The 18,344-nt window shown below is 40.1% G+C and overlaps 1 protein-coding gene across 3 annotated transcripts in view; it reads left to right on the top strand.

Moving 5' to 3' along the window:
- Positions 1-6,404, top strand: part of pecam1a (platelet and endothelial cell adhesion molecule 1a) — a 35,115-nt gene extending 28,711 nt beyond the window's left edge. Inside the window, exons 13-15 of one of the 3 annotated variants that reach the window (XM_005164273.6) lie at positions 2,865-2,936; positions 3,459-3,481; positions 6,212-6,404. In XM_005164273.6, the coding sequence (XP_005164330.2) occupies positions 2,865-2,936; positions 3,459-3,481; positions 6,212-6,271 (155 nt within the window). In that variant the 3' untranslated portion in view covers positions 6,272-6,404. 3 annotated transcript variants of the gene reach the window in all.
- The last annotated feature ends 11,940 nt before the right edge of the window (positions 6,405-18,344 follow it).

Genomic DNA, 18,344 nt, shown 5'->3' on the forward strand with positions numbered 1-18,344 from the left:
TGTATATTGCATTATTTTTGCTAGTTGTCTTAATTGTAAAAGGCTAGATTTAACTACCACTCTAATCTAGTTATCAAACTTAAATCAGCATAGATGGATTCCATTGTATTCCTGTGATTTGCATTGCATAAAATAAAGATGATGCGCCACTTCTTTCACCAATTTCTTGAGCTTTGATACATGGTCTATTTACAAAGCACCACAGTGCTTGTGTGCTCGGCGTTTCTCCAAGGTGATTATTATTCTGCTGAAATGTGTATAATGAATTCAAAATGTGAAGCTGATTGTTTTCTTGTCACATGCGCTTGCGGCATTCCTGTTCTTTTGCTCTAGGCGTGCATGGAAAAAGCAAGAGTGTTGCTCTCTATTGGTCTACATTTATAATAATGAACTTGAGCATATAAAATATCCCATATCTAAATATCTGAATGGCTGTTTAAATGCAAGTCATCATGGAGAACTTGGAAAAAAAGGAACTTTACAAAGATTGTTCAATATTTAGCTTAGCTGTGCTCATTACATGGCGTCTGTAGTCCTATCCCAGGAGCAAGTTTACATAAACATCAGGCCTCCCGAAATATTTATTTTCTAAATTATATTTTAAATACAACCCCAAATCAGAAAAAGCTGGAACAGTATGGAAAACGTAAAAAAAATATATTTTTACAAATACAAACATTTTAAAAATATTCATTAAATATTTAGCTAAAAAATATTGCTACGTTTAAAAATGAAAAACATTGTTTTTGTCTATATGTTAACATTGTATTTGTCTATGCTGAATATCAGATTTGCACAATCCATATAGTTAAAGTCGTTAACCCATGATTGGTCTGTGGCAGTTTTTGGGTGTGGCTTAGCGAAGGGTCTAATTTCAATTTGCATTCTAAAAAACTTTGTTACATTTAAAAATGAAAAACTTTGTACTTGTCTATATATAAACATTGTTTTTGTCTATACAGAGTATCAGATTTGCACAATCTATATAGCTACAGCCGCTAAGCCACGATTAGTTTGTGGCAGTTTTTGAGTGTGTCTTAGCGAAGGGTCTAATTTCAATTTGCATTCTAAAAAACTTTGTTACATTTAAAAATGAAAAACTTTGTACTTGTCTATATATAAACATTGTTTTTGTCTATACAGAGTATCAGATTTGCACAATCTATATAGCTACAGCCGCTAAGCCACGATTAGTGTGTGGCAGTTTTTGAGTGTGTCTTAGCGATGGGTCTAATTTAAATTTGCATTATAAAAAACTTTGTTACATTTAAAAATGAAAAACTTTGTATTTGTCTATATATAAACATAGTATTTGTCTATACAGAGTATTAAGTTTGCACTGCAGTCGCTAAGCCACAATTGGTCTGTGGCAGTTTTCGGTGTGTGACTCAGCGAGAGGACAATTTGCATGCTAATAAATATTGTTACGTTTAAAAATGAAAAACTTAGTTTTTGTCTATATACTGTAGCTACAGTCGCTAAGCCACAATTGGCCTGTGGCAGTTTTCGGATGTGGCTTAGCAAATAGCGAAGGATCTCATTTTTAATTTGCATTCTAAAAAACATTGTTACATTTAAAAATTAAAAACGTTTTATTTGTCTATATATAGACATTATATTTGTCTATACCGAGTATAAGATTTGCACAATCCATATAGCTACAGTTGCTAAGCCATGATTAGTCTGTGATGGTTTTGGGGTGTGGCTTAACGAGGGTCTAATTTCAATTCGCATTCTAAAAAACATTGTTACATTTTAAAAATGAAAAAAATTGTATTTGTCTATATATAAACATTGCATTTGTCGACCGAGTATCAGATTTGCACAATCCATAGCTACAGTTGTTAAGCCATGATTAGTCTGTGACGGTTTTTGGGTGTGGCTAAACGAGGGTCTATTTTCAATTTGCATTATAAAATATTGTAAACATTTTAAAATGAAAAACTTTGTATTTGTCTATATATAGGCATTGTATTCATCTATATTGAATATCAGATTTGCACAATCCATATAGCTACAGTTGCAAAGCCACGATTGGTCTGTGGCGGATGTGGCTTAACGAGGGTCTAATTTCAATTTGCATCCTAAATAGTTTTGTTACATTTAAAAATGAAAGACATTGTATTTGTCTACCGAGTATCAGATTTGCACAATCCATATAGTTACAGTTGCTAAGCCATGATTAGTCTGTGATGGTTTTTGGGTGTGGCTTAACGAGGGTCTAATTTCAATTTGCATTCTAAAAAACAGTGTTAAATTTACAAATGAAAAACACAGTATTTGCCTATATATCAGATTTGCACAATCTATATAGTTACAGTCGCTAAACCACGATTGGTCCGTGGCGGTTTTCGGATGTGGCTTAGCGAAGGTTCTAATTTCAATTTGCATCCTAAATAATATTGTTAAATTTAAAAATGAAAAACAATGTATTTGTCTATATATAGACATTGTATTTGTCTATACTGAGTATCAGATTTGCACAATCCATATAGCTACAGTCGCTAAGCCACGATTGGTCTGTGGAAGTTTTCGGGTGTGGCTTAGCAGAGGGTCTAATTTCAATATGCATTCGAAAAAATATTGTAAACTTTTAGAAACGAAAAAAATTGTTTTGTCTATATTTGCCTATATATAAACATTGCATTTGTCTATACCAAGTATCAGATTTGCATAATCCATATAGCTAAAGTTGCTCAGCCACGATTGGTCTGTGGCAGTTTTCGGATGTGGCTTAGCGAAGGGTCTAATTTAAATTTGCATACTAAAAAATATTGCTACAATATTTTTTAGAATGTTGCAATATTGCTACATTTAAAAACGAGAAACATTATATTTGTCTATATATTTTTTTTTTTCATCAGAAATTCCCATGCCGAAAAACGCGGAGGATGAATACATCATCCAGCACACAGAAGTCCAGGTGTCGACACCAGGTGAGTTCAGATCTACACAAACACAGCGTGACAACACTGAAAGAGACGCGGAGGCATTGTTCATATGTGTGTAGTGTTTTTCATCCAGCATGAGATGCAAGGTGGACGTTTCCTGTTCGGGTAGGAAAGACTTTCCTGTTTTCACAATGGGCCCTGGAGCCTCGTGTTCCTCGCAGAAACTTCGGCTATTGTTTCCTCAGCGTGAATAAACACTCAGCAGCCCCCTGTTCCCCAGTTGATTAATAGCGAGAGCTCTTGCTAATCATTGAGGTATGCATGCGAAACAATGCAGGGGTCACGCAGGAATGGGTTTTGGCGTGCCCACGTATTGCCAAAACAATAGCAGCATCTGGAGGGAAACAGATTACTAGCGCATTAGCATGGCACTGACGCGATAAGCCCGAGGCGGGCACTGCACTGCCTGCTAAATGGAGTTGGTTCAGGAAATTTGAGCTGTTGTTGTTAAATATTGATCCTTTTTTTGCCAGCTGTTTTAATGCTGGTTCCTTTGTGTTTTTGTAGGAGTTCCGGAGCAGGCAGAGGGCGTAAGTTGACACACAGACACACATAACTCCACATGTAGGTGCTGTTTGTACATATAGGCATAGTTTTGACACAAGGAGGCCCTCTTGTGGAGGTAATAGGTACCACAGAAGAAATTGCACAGTGTACATTAAATCGTACATCTGTAATCTTAAATAGAATAGTGCAGCTCATACTTTTATCTCATTTAATTTAGTAAATTTTATAAAGCCTGGTTTATACTGCATAAAAAAAATCAAGATTTTATCTATCCATCCCTTTAAAAGATTTTATTTTTTTTGACTTTTGACTTTTTTATGACATTTAAGCACACTTTGCAAAAATGTCAAATTTTGTACTCCTCCTACTAACTTCGCATTACTGTATAAGCCTAATTGTAAAATGACAGTAATGGATTGGTGCAGTATGAGTGGGTCACCTTTATCAGGCTTGCGTTTCCACTTCCAGTGGTCTCTATTGGATTGAGGTCTGGTAACTGTGGAGGCCACTTGAGTACAGTGAACTCATTGTCATGTTCAAGACACCAGTCTGAGGTGATTCCCGCTTTATGACATGGTGTGTTATCCTGCTGGAAGCCATCAGCAGATTGGTACACTGTGGTCATAAAGGGATGGACATGATCAGCAACAATACTGACGTTGACACGATGCTCAAATGCTACTAATGGATCCAAAGTGTGCCAAGAAAATATCCCACACACGAATACACCACCACCACCAGCCTGAACTATAGATACAAGATTGGATGGATGCATGCTTTCTTGTTGTTGACGCCAAATTCTGACCCGTCCAGCCGAATGTGTCAGCCGAAATGGAGACTCATCAGAGCAGGCAACGTTTTTCCAATCTTCTATTGTCCAGTTTTGGTGAGCCTGTGTGAATTGTAGCCTCAGGCCCCGTTTACACTAATGCGTTTCAGTTTGAAAACAGTTTGCTACGGTTACGTCATCTGTCCACACTACGCCGGAGTTTTCGAGCGCTGAAAATGGAGCATTTTGGAAACACTGGAGAGGCCGTTTTCATTCTGAAGCGCTGCTGCTCGTCTCAGTGTGGATGGGGGAAAACGGAGACATCTGTAAACGGAGGCGGGACTTCTGAGATTCACTACCTGATTGGAGCTTTTGTGTCATTGCGTGTCCTTCCCTTATTCGTCAAGCCCCGATCACATGACAATAACACATGGCTTTAACGCTACCGGAAGACAGCAGACCAGCCTTCACTGTAAACAACAACACGGACACAGAAATGGGAGCGTTGTTTGCACTATTGTCCGTTTTAGACGCTGTTGCGAATTAAATTAAAAATCCTTAATCAAAAAAAGAGATTTAACCAAAACATAACAAAATAACAGGGATTAAAAATATAATCCCCGGTGCCCCCACGCTCTCTCTCCCCAAAATATATACCAAAAACACAACCACTGAGAATTAACAAGAAAATATGATTTATTCGCAGAAATAAGGAGCAAAAATAACATCAGGAGGGGTTCAGCCAAAATAAATGACAATAAACCAAGCTAACTAAATTAGATTAAACTTCCCTAGAAAACAAATAAAATAAAATACAGAAAACTTACCTGCCTACTAACAAACACAGGAGAAAACGAAAATACCAAATAAGGCACCGAACCTCCCTGCATGCTCCAAGCCCGACAGGGAGACAGAAAACCGGGCTTCAGTCGCCGGTTAAAAATTAACAACAACACATCGGCATCTCACATAACGCCACAAAGAGATAGAAGCAAACACTCATTTGATCGCTAGTCTCCACTGAGCACAAACAGGGAATCGAAAGAGAGCGGGAAGCCATCGAACCCATGTTCTCTGCAGGTTTTTATAGCCGCCGCTAATCCAAGGGCCAATCATTATCCGTCCCAACGTAATCTGCTGCACCTGCGAATACTTAGAGCGAGAAAGAGAGCGAGAGCGAGAGAAAGAGAATGAGAGAGAGAGAAACACCACACAAAAGCCTACACTTCTCGTAACATTGTACAGTTATTCATTTGTTACGTTTAGTAACAACTCGACCTCGTCGTCTGTCCACAATAATACCTCTCTTGCTTTCTTTGCCATCGTGTTCATTGTTCAACCGGCGTTTGTTGACTAACAATAACCAAATGCCGAGCAAGACACATGCTTCCTGTTTATACTAGAACGCGCATGCCCAGAGTGCGCGAATGGTCACGTGATATACGTTTTTGATGGCGTAGTGTGAATGGAGATATGTCTAGAAACGCTAGGTGAAACGCTAGTGTGGACGCGGGTCATTTTTGATCTAAAACGCCATTTTAAAACTAAAACGCTCTAGTGTAAACGAGGCCTCAGTTTCCTGTACTTAGTGACAGAAGCTGCACCCGGTGTGGTCTTCTGCTGCTGTAGCCCATCCGCCTCAAGGTTGGACGTGTTGTGTGTTCAGAGATGCTCTTCTGCAGACCTCGGTTGTAGTGAGTGCTAATTTGAGTTACTGTTGCCATTCAGATTAATAAAGGGACGAAGCTGAAAAGAAAATAAATGATTGCTTTTATTGTTTTATCAAATAATTGCAACTTGGAAGAGCACTTTCAAAAACAGTTCAAAAAACTCATCGCAACAAATATTATATTTTCTTACTATAATACATTCAACTTTATTATCTGCAAGTTCTTCATTAATTAGTAAATATGATAATAATAAATGATTGTTTAGACCATGATTCTGCAAACTGCTGAGTGAAGCTTATTTTTGTCTTTCTCAGCAGGCGGCTCTGGAGTATGTGCAACTCAACAACAGTGAACAGGAGACCCATGACACATAATTTATTCAGCTTTTCCACCGACAGAAGCTGATTTTCCGTTACCAAGCTCATGCTGAACATTTTTCATATTGGATTGTTTGCTGTTTTGTGCTGATTGTGTGTCTAGATTAAAATCTGAGCATCAGATCAAGTCTTTTGTGGTTCTGCTTTGTTTTTTCCTCATTGGCGTTGTTTTTCTAAGGACTGCGAGGAACAGGAAAGACATCTCTTCTTTCAGGGAGTCACTGAGCCGCTGGAAAAAGGAAGTCTTTAAAACATAAGCCGTTCAAAAATGTCCTTTTAGGATCTGAAGCCTCTGCATATCTGTTTGAAATGTCCTTAGGAAAAGCTGCTGTAACATTATTGCAAGAATATCTGATGAGTTTAAAAACCTTTCGAATTTTTTTTTAAGGTTTTTATTTTTTAAGGTTTTGAACTGCGCTGATTAATGTTGTAAACATTCTGAGACTGAAATGTGAATGCTGTCATTAAAAGTACCAGCATAGGCTCATTCTGAAACTGTACCTCTATATACATTTCTGGAGATCGTGAATTAAGTAGCTAGAAGCTGTATTTTGTCTTTAAGTCAAACGTTACAGGACAGTATGCAGTATGACAGTATGGACACGCTCGCCTCCATATGAATGGCTTTTCCACTGTTACCTGTTACAAATTGACGTGACGTGCCGTTGACAGTTATGACGGGTTTTGAGTCCAGCGAAGAACAGTCGCAAGAAGCAGGTAAGCCAAAAGCCAAAACATAAAATAGACCAGTAAATAGTGCTTTTGGTTGCTTTTGAAAACACTATCAGTTGGGTTTAGGGAAGGGGGACGGTGGGTCAGTTGATCAGTCAGTCAGTCAGTCGACAGCGGCCTCTGGTGGATTTATGCAAGAAGAGCAGAAATTTGAGATCTCAAAAAGCGTACACAGCAGCCTCTGGTGGATGCTCCTGGGATGTATTTGGCGCTCTCCAGAAACGTATATAAGGGTACGTAATTAAAATGAACCTGGGTTGCAAAGAACAAGGCATTTTGTATGGTACACTCTCAGAAATAAAGGTAAGACTTGTCACTGGGGTAATACCTTTTTGAAAGGTAAACACTTGTACCTACATAATTGTACCTAAAATGTACAAAAGTGTTCCTCTTAATATTTTTAGGTACTAATATATACTTTTAAGGTACCAATATGGACTTTTCAAGAACAAATGTGTACCTTTTGAAAAGGTACCACCAAAGTGACAACTTGCGTACCTTTATTTCTGAGAGTGTATACAGGTTCTGTTTTAGGACCTCTGCTCTTTTAATTATACTATAAATGTTACCTTTCGGTTGTTTGATCTAAATAGTTTTTTTTATGTTTTTAAAGGTTTTTAATTTTGACATTTTTGAACTGTAATGCTGCGTTCACACCAGACGCGGCATGTGCGCGAGTGATTTACATGTTAAGTCAATGCAAACGCGCGAATAGACATCCTGTGGCGCGATACGCACGAATGACGAGAATTGCGCGGTGCGCATGGCGCGAATTGAGCGTTTTGCGCGTTTGATGCGCTTAATGCGCGTTTCGCTCGAATCACTCGCGTTCGAAAATCTGAACTTCAGCGGACATTCGCGCCGCGTTAACCAATCAGGAGCTTGCTCTTGTGGGGGAGTGATTGTGACGTATCGCTTGTTGTCGGTGTCCCAGGGGAAATCCCCCAGCAGACACCGACAAGAAGTTCATCAAACTGGGCTTGGCTCAGTCAGAAGCACCGCTGAAAACCTCCATCAGCCAGGTTCAGTTTCTGGAGGAGTTTATGAGCTCACAGAGCTGGATGCACCTCTGAAAGGATGTAGTGGACTCAAACACAGCTCTAAACGTATCGACGCTGTTTATCATCCTTCATAAAGCACATAAACACTGTTATTTTCTTCATAAAATCCATGTTAGCCCTTTAGCTATGAAGCTAGAGTCATGGGGCAGACAGAAGCCCTGCCCATCACGCGAATCCGCGTCTGTTTTGTAGTGAATTTGACGCGCGAATGAAGCAAGTAACCTCAAATGTTTACGTGACTAATTACGCGCGAATAACGCGATTTATCCGTGCGTTCCGCGTCTGGTGTGAACACAGCATAATGTTTAATGTTGTATAAACAACCTGAGACTGAAATGCTGAACTTCAGGATTCATTTTATTTAAAGTCTATTCATTATTTTTTGTCCTTTTACTTTGATGTTTGTTCTGTTGTGAGGAACACATTAAACCAACTAGCTCACCCACATCTCGATGCCGACTGTCCTGGCTTTAACCTGCAAATCCTTCAACACAGGACCACTTGGGGAAAAGCAATTATTCTAAAGCAGAGCCCCTCAAAAAGTGCCCATCAACACATTTCAGAACTAAAAGCCGCTGATAACTTTTTGGTATAGTAGTTTAATGTAGTTTAAGAAATATTCAAGAAGAGGTTGAACGATTTTGATCAGCTTTTCTTGTCATAAACCCAAAAATCCACTCATTTCTGTGGCAGAATGTGAGTTTTTCTTACTTGGTGTACACCATGGTTCTGTTTTAGGACCTCAGCTATTTTTCAGTCATTCATTCATTCATTTTCTTCTCGGCTTAGTCCCTTTATTAATCTGGGGTTGCCACAGCAGAATAAACCGCCAACTTATCCAGCATGTATTTTATGCATCGGATGCCCTTCCAGCTGCAACCCATCTCTGGGAAACATCCATACACACTCATTCAGACTATTACATTACAGACAATTTAGCCTACCCAATTCACCTCTACCACGTCTTTTGACTGGAGAAGAAACCCACACGAACGCAGGAAGAACATGCAAACTCCACACAGAAACGCCAACTGACTCAGCCGAGGCTCAAACCAGTGGCCTTCTTGCTGTGAGCCAACAGCACTATCTACTGCGCCACCGCGTCGCACCTCTGCTATTTTTACTTTAATATGATGTTTTTAAGACTGAAGTGTTGGATAATAATGTTTTACTTCTCTATTTACTCTAGTTGTTCAATTCGGCAATATATTATGAATTAAATATTTCATTTTCCAAAATTATTACATGCACGTTGTCATTGGGGTCCTTCTCTAGATTTTTGGGGGTAGATTTTAACATTTTTTGGATTGTAATAGTTCAAATGTTTTAAAAAAAGGAACTGACTGTAGATCAATATTAGATTACTGTGCAGGTCATGTCATAACATGATGACACTTCTGGTGTCCTTGCAAGGTGCCAGGCTGCTTGAGGGTTTCAATGTGACGCTCAGCCTTTTCAGTACGACTCCCCATCAATCATATGTCATTGTGTGCTTTCGGTAGCGATGCCACCCACAGTGAGCGCCATTATGAAATCAAGTGAACCCTACGGTGGGGCACCATTTTAGCTGAACAGATCTTCAATGGTGAATGTCACAGGGCTTTGTGAAGGTGTGGACACTGGGTTTTTCACCACGCTTCAGACATGAGCTTATTTTAGGGTGGGGGAACGTCATGTACCTCAGTTTTACTGCCTTAAAGCGTCCCTCTCATGCTCTCACCCGGTCATAACATGAGCCTGGACTCGACGTAGCACAGAATTCCAGGCCTACCGTTAGCTGCGATGCTAAAATTGGCACGCTGACCCCTGTGAAATGTATTCTGGGAATATGTTGTCTTTCACTTTGCCTTATGCGGCCAGCGCAGAACACTACTTTATGAATATCTCACACTTGTGACAAGAAGCTCCTCTTTCCTTCATGCGCAACGTTGAGCTCTCTAATGCATTACATTTGAAGCTCAAAAAATAGCCGTTGTAGGGTAAAGAAGATATACATTACACTCTTGAAGTCTAATTCACGCTTAAAAAACGCAAAAAAAGAAATTAACATGTTTAGTTACTTTAATAAAGTGAATTAAGATTATTTTATCTCTGCCACGATGACAGTACATAATATCTCACTGGATATTTTTCAACATGCTAGTATTCAGCTCAAAATACAATTTAAACTAGGGCCCCGTTTACACTAGTGCGTTTTAGTTTGAAAACGGCGTTTTAGAAAAAAAACGATCCGCGTCCACACTAGCGTTTCTGAACACATCTCCGTCCACACTACGCTACCAAAAACGTATATCACGTGACCATTCGCGCACTCTGGGCATGCGCGTTCTAGTAAACAGGAAGCATGTGTCTCGCTTGGCATTTTGCTATTGTTTGTTAACAAACGCCGGTTGAACAATGAACGCGATGGCAAAGAAAGCAGGAGAGGTAGTTTTGTGGACAGACGACGAGGTCGAGTTGTTACTAAACGTAACAAATGAATAACTGCACAATGGTGCCTAAAACAGACAATAGTGCAAACAACGCTCCCGTTTCTGTGTCCATGTTGTTGTTTACAGTGAAGGCTGGTCTGCTGTCTTCCGAAAGCGATAAAGCCATGTGTTATAGTCATGTGATAGGGGCTTGACGAATAAGGGAAAGATACGCAATGACACAAAAGCTCCAATCAGGTAGCGAATCTCAGCAGCCCCGCCTACGTTTTCAGATGTCTCTGTTTTCCCCCATCCACACTGAGACGAGCAGCAGCGCTTCAGAATGAAAACGGCCTCTCCAGCGTTTCCTAAACGCTCCGTTTTTGGTGCTCGAAAACTCTGGCGTAGTGTGGACGGATGGCGTAACCGTAGCAAAACTTATGCGTTTTTAAACTAAAACGCATTAGTGTAAACAATGCCTTGGTTTATTAGGTTAAAGCTATGGTAATAAGTAACCCAGGCTTATTCTGAATACGTAGCCTTATGCTGCGTTCACACCAGACGTGGAATGCGTGTCAAGCGCGAGTGATTTACATGTTAAGTCAATGCAAACGCGCGAATAGACACCCTGCGGCGCGAATGACGTGAATTGCGTGAATGGCGCGGTGCGAATGGCACGATACGTGCGAATGGCGTGTCGCGAATTTAGCATTTTGCGCATCCCTGCTGAAAAATCCAGCTTAAACCAGCCTAGGCTGGTTGGCTGGTTTTAGCTGGTTGACCAGCCTGGTTTTAGAGGGGTTTTGGCCATTTCCAGGCTGGTTTCCTGCCATTTCCAGCCTGGTCTTAGCTGGTCAGGCTGGAAAATGACCAGCTAAATCCAGCTAAAACCAGCTTGACCAGCCTGGTTTAAGCTGGACATAGCTGGTTTTGGCTGGACTCCCAGCCTGGCTAGACTGGTCAAGCTGGTTTTCACACTGTGAAAAACTCTCAGTATTGCTCTAGCTTCACCATTTGGGAAATATTTATAAAAGAACAAATAATTCATAGTAGGGAAAATAATTTTGACTTCAAATGTATGTATGTATGTATATATTATTCATTTTTTTACTTCATTGTAATTACTAATTATGTACTTTTAATGTTACATCAGAGCTGTGTAATCTAGTTAGCATGAAATTTATATGGTAAGCAGACTAATACACTTATGCAACAGCTAACAAGCTTGCCAAATGTTTCTCTCAAATGACTTAGATTTACTATCGTGCAACTCAGGACTGCAGCATGGAGATCTGTTTTAATATATCTCAGCTACAATTTTGGTTTGATTTTTGCAGACGCTAATGGACATTTCTTTCGGAGAGTATTATACATTCTATACATTAGCAGAAAATGTAGGACATGTATACAGTTGAAGTCAGAATTATTTGCCCCCCTTTGATTTTTTTTTCTTTTTTTTAAATATTTCCCAAATGATGTTTAACAGAGCAAGGAAATTTTCACAGTATGTCTGATAATGTTTTTTCTTCTGGAGAAAGCCTTATTTGTTTTATTTCGGCTAGAATAAAAGCAGTTTTTAATTTTTTAAACACTATTTTAATGACAAAATTATTAGCCCCTTTAAGCTATATTTTTTCCCGATAGTCTTTAAATGTCACTTTAAGCTGTATAGAAGTGTCTTGAAAAATATTATTTACTGTCATCATGACAAAGATAAAATAAATAATTTATGAGTTATCAAAACTATTATGTTAAGAAATGTGTTGAAAAAAAAAATCTCTCCGTTAAACAGAAATTGGGGGAAAAAATGAAACAGGGGGGCTAATAATTCTGACTTCAACATGTGACATAATTTTCACTTAAAAAAAAAAAAAAAAAGGTAATTCTACATTATTTGATGTCATTTTCAATTTTGGTCAATTATCTTCTAAGCAAGAGATGGTGACCTGTTTCCATCTTTCTCTCTTACTTAATAACCTTCGACGTTCCTCGAAAAGCTCTGGATGGGAACACCCGCTGAGGGAAGAGGGAGGCGTCTGGAACAGGCGATCATCCATCTGAAGATGATATCTGTGTTACGCAATGAGCTCATGTGGGTAGTTGACTTGTCTAACCTTCACCCAGGCTGAATATCAAATTCATCTTCCGAATGGAAGACATGTATAGTTTCAGATGAATGTTTTAAATTCACAGATGTTCAGTCCAGTTGTGGATTACGGTTGTTCTGAGTAGATGTGCTCTAAAACCTGACAATATATGATTATGCGTGCATAATATTTATTCTGAATGACATTTTGTGTGTGAAGAGTAACAGCTCATACCCATTACTCACAAGGTTTGTCAGTCCTGTCTGAGTATTTTAAAAGCTGCTGATGTACTAGGATGTCTACCCTGCAGGCACAGGACATCAACATGACGTCATATTGACGTTGTACCCCAACGTATCCCAACATCGTGGGGACGTTGGATTTTGTTTGAAAATGAAAATGGGTTTGACGTCCGAATCCAACATCAGGCTGGCATCAATGTCCAACAAAAATTAAGTGTGTGAAAATACCTTGTGAATGTCTGAGTTCCAGAGGCCAAGAATGACCAGAATCCAAAAAACAAATGTCTGCAGAAAAACATCAAGACAAAAAACCTTGAAGCAGATGAGCTACAAAAACAGAAGGAAAAGAAGCAGAACCCTGAAAATTCACTTCTCTCAATTAAAAACTGAACGTTAAGGCTACAATTCACACAATTTCAGCAAATCAGAAGATCGGGAAAGGTTGCTGGTCTGATGAGTCTTGATTTCTGCTGCAACATTTAGTGGAAGGGTCGGAATTTGGTGCTAACAACCTGAAAATACTGCCTTGTATTAATGGTAAATCAGGATGACTTCAGAATCCAACGTCAGGCGGGCGTCAATGTCCAATGTCCATCCTAAAATCAACCTAAGATCAACCAAATATCAACTTCTAATCATGTTACACCTTGACATTGTGTGGACGTTACCACTATGACATCTATCAGACTTTAGATTTTGGTCACTCTCCAACACAACCTAAAATCAACCAAATATCAATGTAATTTGACGTCATTATTGGATGTCAAAATAACGTTGTACTTAGAGGCTGGATAGACATTTCAATTTGGTCACCAGACGTTATGATCTAAATCTAACCTAATAATAACATCTTACGATGATGTATGCCTGCTGGGTAAGGTCACAAAGAATGGTCAGAAAAAGAGTAAATATTCTGTAAAAGACAATTCCGTGGGTAAAAATACCTTGCTGTGGTCTGACTTCCAGAGGCCAAGAATGTTAAGAGTCCAAAAAAAAACACTCGATAAACAAATGCAGAGGAACATAAACACAAAAAACCTTGAAGCAGATGAGCTACAAAAACACAAGAAAAAGAAGAGCAATTGGTGACACTTCTCTCAATAAAAACTGAAAGTTGAGGCTACAATTCACACAATCTCAACAAATCAGAAGATCGGGAAAGGTTGCTGGTCTGATGAGTTTTTATTTCTGCTGCAACATTTAGTGGAAGGGTCAGAATTTGGTGCTAACAACCTGAACATCCTGCCTTGTATTAATGGTAAATCAGGTTGACTTCAGAATCCAACGTCAGGCGGGCATCAATGTCCAATGTCCAACCAAAAATCAACCTAAAATCAACCTAAGATAAACCAAATATCAACGTCTAATCATATTACACCTTGACTTTGTGTGGACGTTACCACTATGACATCTATCAGACTTTGGATTTTGGTCACTTTCCAACACAACCTAAAATCAACCAAATATCAACGTAATTTGACGTCATTATTGGACGTCTGACACTGAAATTTGTCATGATATAAATCTAACCTAATAATGACGTCTTATGATGTTGTGTGCCTGCTGGGTAAGGTGACAAAGAATGGTCAGAGAAAGACAGTTCTGTGGGTAAAAATACCTTGCTGTGGTCTGACTTCCAGAGGCCAAGAATGTTAAGAATCTAAAAAACAAACACTCGATAAACAAATGCAGAGGAACATCAACACAAAAAACCTTGAAGCAGATGAGCTACAAAAACAGAAAAAAAAGAAGAGCAATTGATGACACTTCACTCGATTAAAAACTGAAAGTTGAGCCCACAGTTCACAAAATTCTCAACAAATCAAAAGATCAGGAAAGGTTGCTGGTCTGATGAGTCTTCATTTCTGCTGTAACATTCAATGGCGGGGTCAGAATTTGGTGTTAACAACCTGAACATCCTGCCTTGTATTAATGGTCCATCTATTTTTGGTGTAATGGTGTCTGGGACATTTTCTTGGCACACTTTAAGGTCAGTTTATACTTCTGCGTCAAGTGCAAGCGGTAGACCCGGCATAGCTTTTGTGCAGTTGCATACCTTGACATGCACCTCTCAAACAATTTAACTACACATAACAAAAATCTCTGATTGGTCGGCTTGGTAGTAGACAAGTGTAGGCAGAGCTGAGTGAGGGGGAGCAAAGTGTGGCAGATAGGGACAGTATATAGTACGTCCTGAGTCCCAGGAAAGAACTCCAGTTATACTATTTGTTTGGTGTTCATTTTATGATTGAAGTTTGAACTACTGTTACAGTAGTGTTGCACACATATCTGGCAATAACTCAAAGGACGGCAAACAAAGCTGACACAGTGGAACGTAGAAATTCTACCACCTGCAAGTGTTTCGGAAGGTTTTTGCAAAGCAGCATGGGCAGAATGCATAATGTGGAAGTTTACATTCTCATAACGGCACAAGCTACGTGCAGGGGATTTGCTGAGAGATACAGCAATCAATTGATGCAGAAGTATATTTGGCCTTAAGGCCTCAATTCAATTCAATTCAGCTTTATTTGTATAGCGCTTTTACAATGTAGATTGTGTCAAAGCAGCTTCACATAAATGGTCATAGTAACTGGAACAGTGTGGTTCAGGTTTTAGTGTTTAAGTTCAGTTCAGTTCAGTTTAGCTCTGTTCAGTGTGATTTAATCATTACTGAGAGTTCAAACACTGAAGAGCAAATTCATCGATGCGTAGCTCTACCAATCCTGAACCATGCGAGGCAGTGGCGACAGCGGAGAGGGAAAAAAAACTTCACCTGATGGGAGTGAAGAAAAAAAACCTTGAGAGAACCAGACTCAGTTGGGCACGACCATTTTAATTTCTCCGCTGGCCAAAAGTCTTGTGCAGAAATTCATTCGTCGTGGTTTATGCTGGAAGATGGCCTCAATGAAGACTCGTCTGTCCCTGGAGCGTCGCTGGAATCAGACTCATGTTCTCCACTCCCCATGACCATCAGCGCAGCAGCAGCTCAGGATATGGCCTGGTCCCGAATATGGAATCCTTGGGATCATCACGTCGCCTCCTACATTTACATTTAGCAGACACTCACGGTTGGGGCTAGCAGTTGGGGGTTGGGAGCATTGCTCAATCAATTCACCTGAGCCTCAGTCTTAAGGGTGGAAGAGAGTGCTAGCTATTCACTCCTTCACCTACAGACCCTGCCTGTGTCAGGACTCGAACCTGAAACTTTTTGGATCACAAATCCTATTCTCCAAATGTTAAGACACACCTTTCCCATCTTAAGATGTGATGATACATGCAGACGGCCTTTCTTCTTTTAACATTGCACAGTTACTTTTTTATAGAGAATGACAAACTTGTTTGTGGATCCAGTTGCCCTAATACGCTGCTCTGTACCTAACCTGGTTCCCCATGGGATTGACTGCCAATGTTGCTCAGGAACATTGCTCTAAAAGTTGCCCCATGTGTCACATCCTGTAGAACCAAGAGAGCATTCTTTAAATGCAACAGTATACCTGTGAAGTCTTTCTGCCCTTTATGAAACTAGGTTGTGATGCTACCTCTTGAACATGTCAGTGACTTCACTAAACTCACATGTCCTCCACAAATGTCACCAGACTTCAATCCAACGGAGAAGTAGTTTTCAACAACATTCCTGGAAGACCACCAGCACAGGTGAGCATCTGCTCCACCTTTTTCAAGCCTTGCAACCTCTGCTAATGGGCTGAGGTTCGGAATCAGGAGTGTTTGGTTAGGGTAGTAGATCTCAATTGTAGTCTGGAATTGGCGAGGACTGGAATTGAGAACGACTGAGTTTAGGAGACATGCAAAATGTGCGAAAAAGTTGTCGGTGGCAATATTCTAGTGGTTAGTGCATCAACACATGGCAGTCCGGTGCTCTTGGCGACCAGTGTTGAAATCCCACCTCAATGTCATATTTCAATGTCTCAATGTCTCCGCTCTCTCTGCTCCCCAGACTTTCCTGTCTATGCTTTCTAGGTTCATATCAATTGAAGGTGAAACCCCCCAAAAATTTATTCATTTTTCTTCGGCTTCCGTTATTTATCAGGGGTCGCCACAGCAGAATAAGTTGCTAACTATTCCAGCATTTGTTTTATCCCTTCTAGCTGCAACCCAGTACTGGGAAACACTCATACACCAACACATTAACTAAGGATAATTTTGTTCATGTCTTTGGACAGTGGGGGAAACCGGAGCACCGGGAGGAAACCCACGCAAACACTGGGAGAACATGCAAACTCCTAACAGAAATGCCAACTGGTCCAGCCGGGACTGGAACCAGCGACCTTCTTGCTGTGAGGCCACCAGTGGCGGATTTAGGCATGGGAAATATGGGCGATCGCCCAGGGCGGCATCTTGCTAGGGGCAGCATGGGGAGACGGTGCAAAAAATAAATTAGCCCCAGTTAAAGATTTGAGATACGATTTAATTTATGCAAGTGTATCAATTTAGAGTGGTAATTCCAGAATGAAGAGGTTAGGGGCCATTCACATTTGGCATCTTTTTTTGCACAACGTGGGGGCATGGCCATTATGTCTAGCAATGCCCCTGGGTTAATGTAATGGGCTATAAGATGACATAATGACTTCAGTTTGTATTGGGCGAGGCAGTGGCGCAGTAGGTAGTGCTGTCGCCTCACAGCAAGAAGGTCGCTGGTTCGAACCTCGGCTCAGTTGACGTTTCTGTGAGGAGTTTGCATGTACTTCCTGCCTTCGCGTGGGTTTCCTCCGGGTTCTCTGGTTTCCCCCACAGTCCAAAGACATGCGGTACAGGTGAATTGGGTAGGCTAAATTGGCCAGAGTGTGTGTGTGAATGTGTGTGTGGATGTTTTCCAGAGATGGGTTGCGGCTGGAAGGGCATCCGCTGCGTAAAAACTTGCTAGATGAGTTGGCGGTTCATTCTGCTGTAGTGACTCTGGATTAATAAAGGGACTAAGCCGACAAGAAAATGAATGAATTTCAGTTTGTTTGTATGCAGTTGGAATTGTTTGTTTGAAGCAAGTACATGAGCTTCAATGATAGTAATAAACAGTCAACTACTTAATTTCTATATGGTTGTAGGCGCCCAGGGTGCCATTTAAACTAGACAAGTGTCACCATGTCACCACCCAAAAAAATCTAAAACAAAAACTAAAAATGTGTACGGCTGGTGGTCCTCCAGGGACAAGGTTGGGAACCACTGCAGTAGAGCACCTTTGCGATGTACAGGAACAGGAGATTCTTGATGTGCAGCCGACATATCAGCAGCAAATCCATGATGCAGTCATGTGAACATGGACAAAAAGCTCTTTGGAAGGTTTCCAGCACCTTGTTGCATCGATGCTATGAAGAATTAACTCATAAAGATAAACCCAAAGTGGCTGGTGAGTGTATTTCAAACTCTTCATCTCAATATTTCAAAACTGAGGCACAAATCCTAAAAATATAGGAGTCAGTCATTATAAAACCTAAATAGATTGAGTGTGTGAATATTGCGTGTTTGCTGTTTCTGATGCCCCTTTATCCCTGAAGTGTGGTGTAAAGCACTAACATGTGTAT

The sequence above is a fragment of the Danio rerio genome, chromosome 3, assembly GCF_049306965.1.
Source record: "Danio rerio strain Tuebingen ecotype United States chromosome 3, GRCz12tu, whole genome shotgun sequence".
Taxonomy (NCBI): Eukaryota; Metazoa; Chordata; class Actinopteri; order Cypriniformes; family Danionidae; genus Danio; species Danio rerio.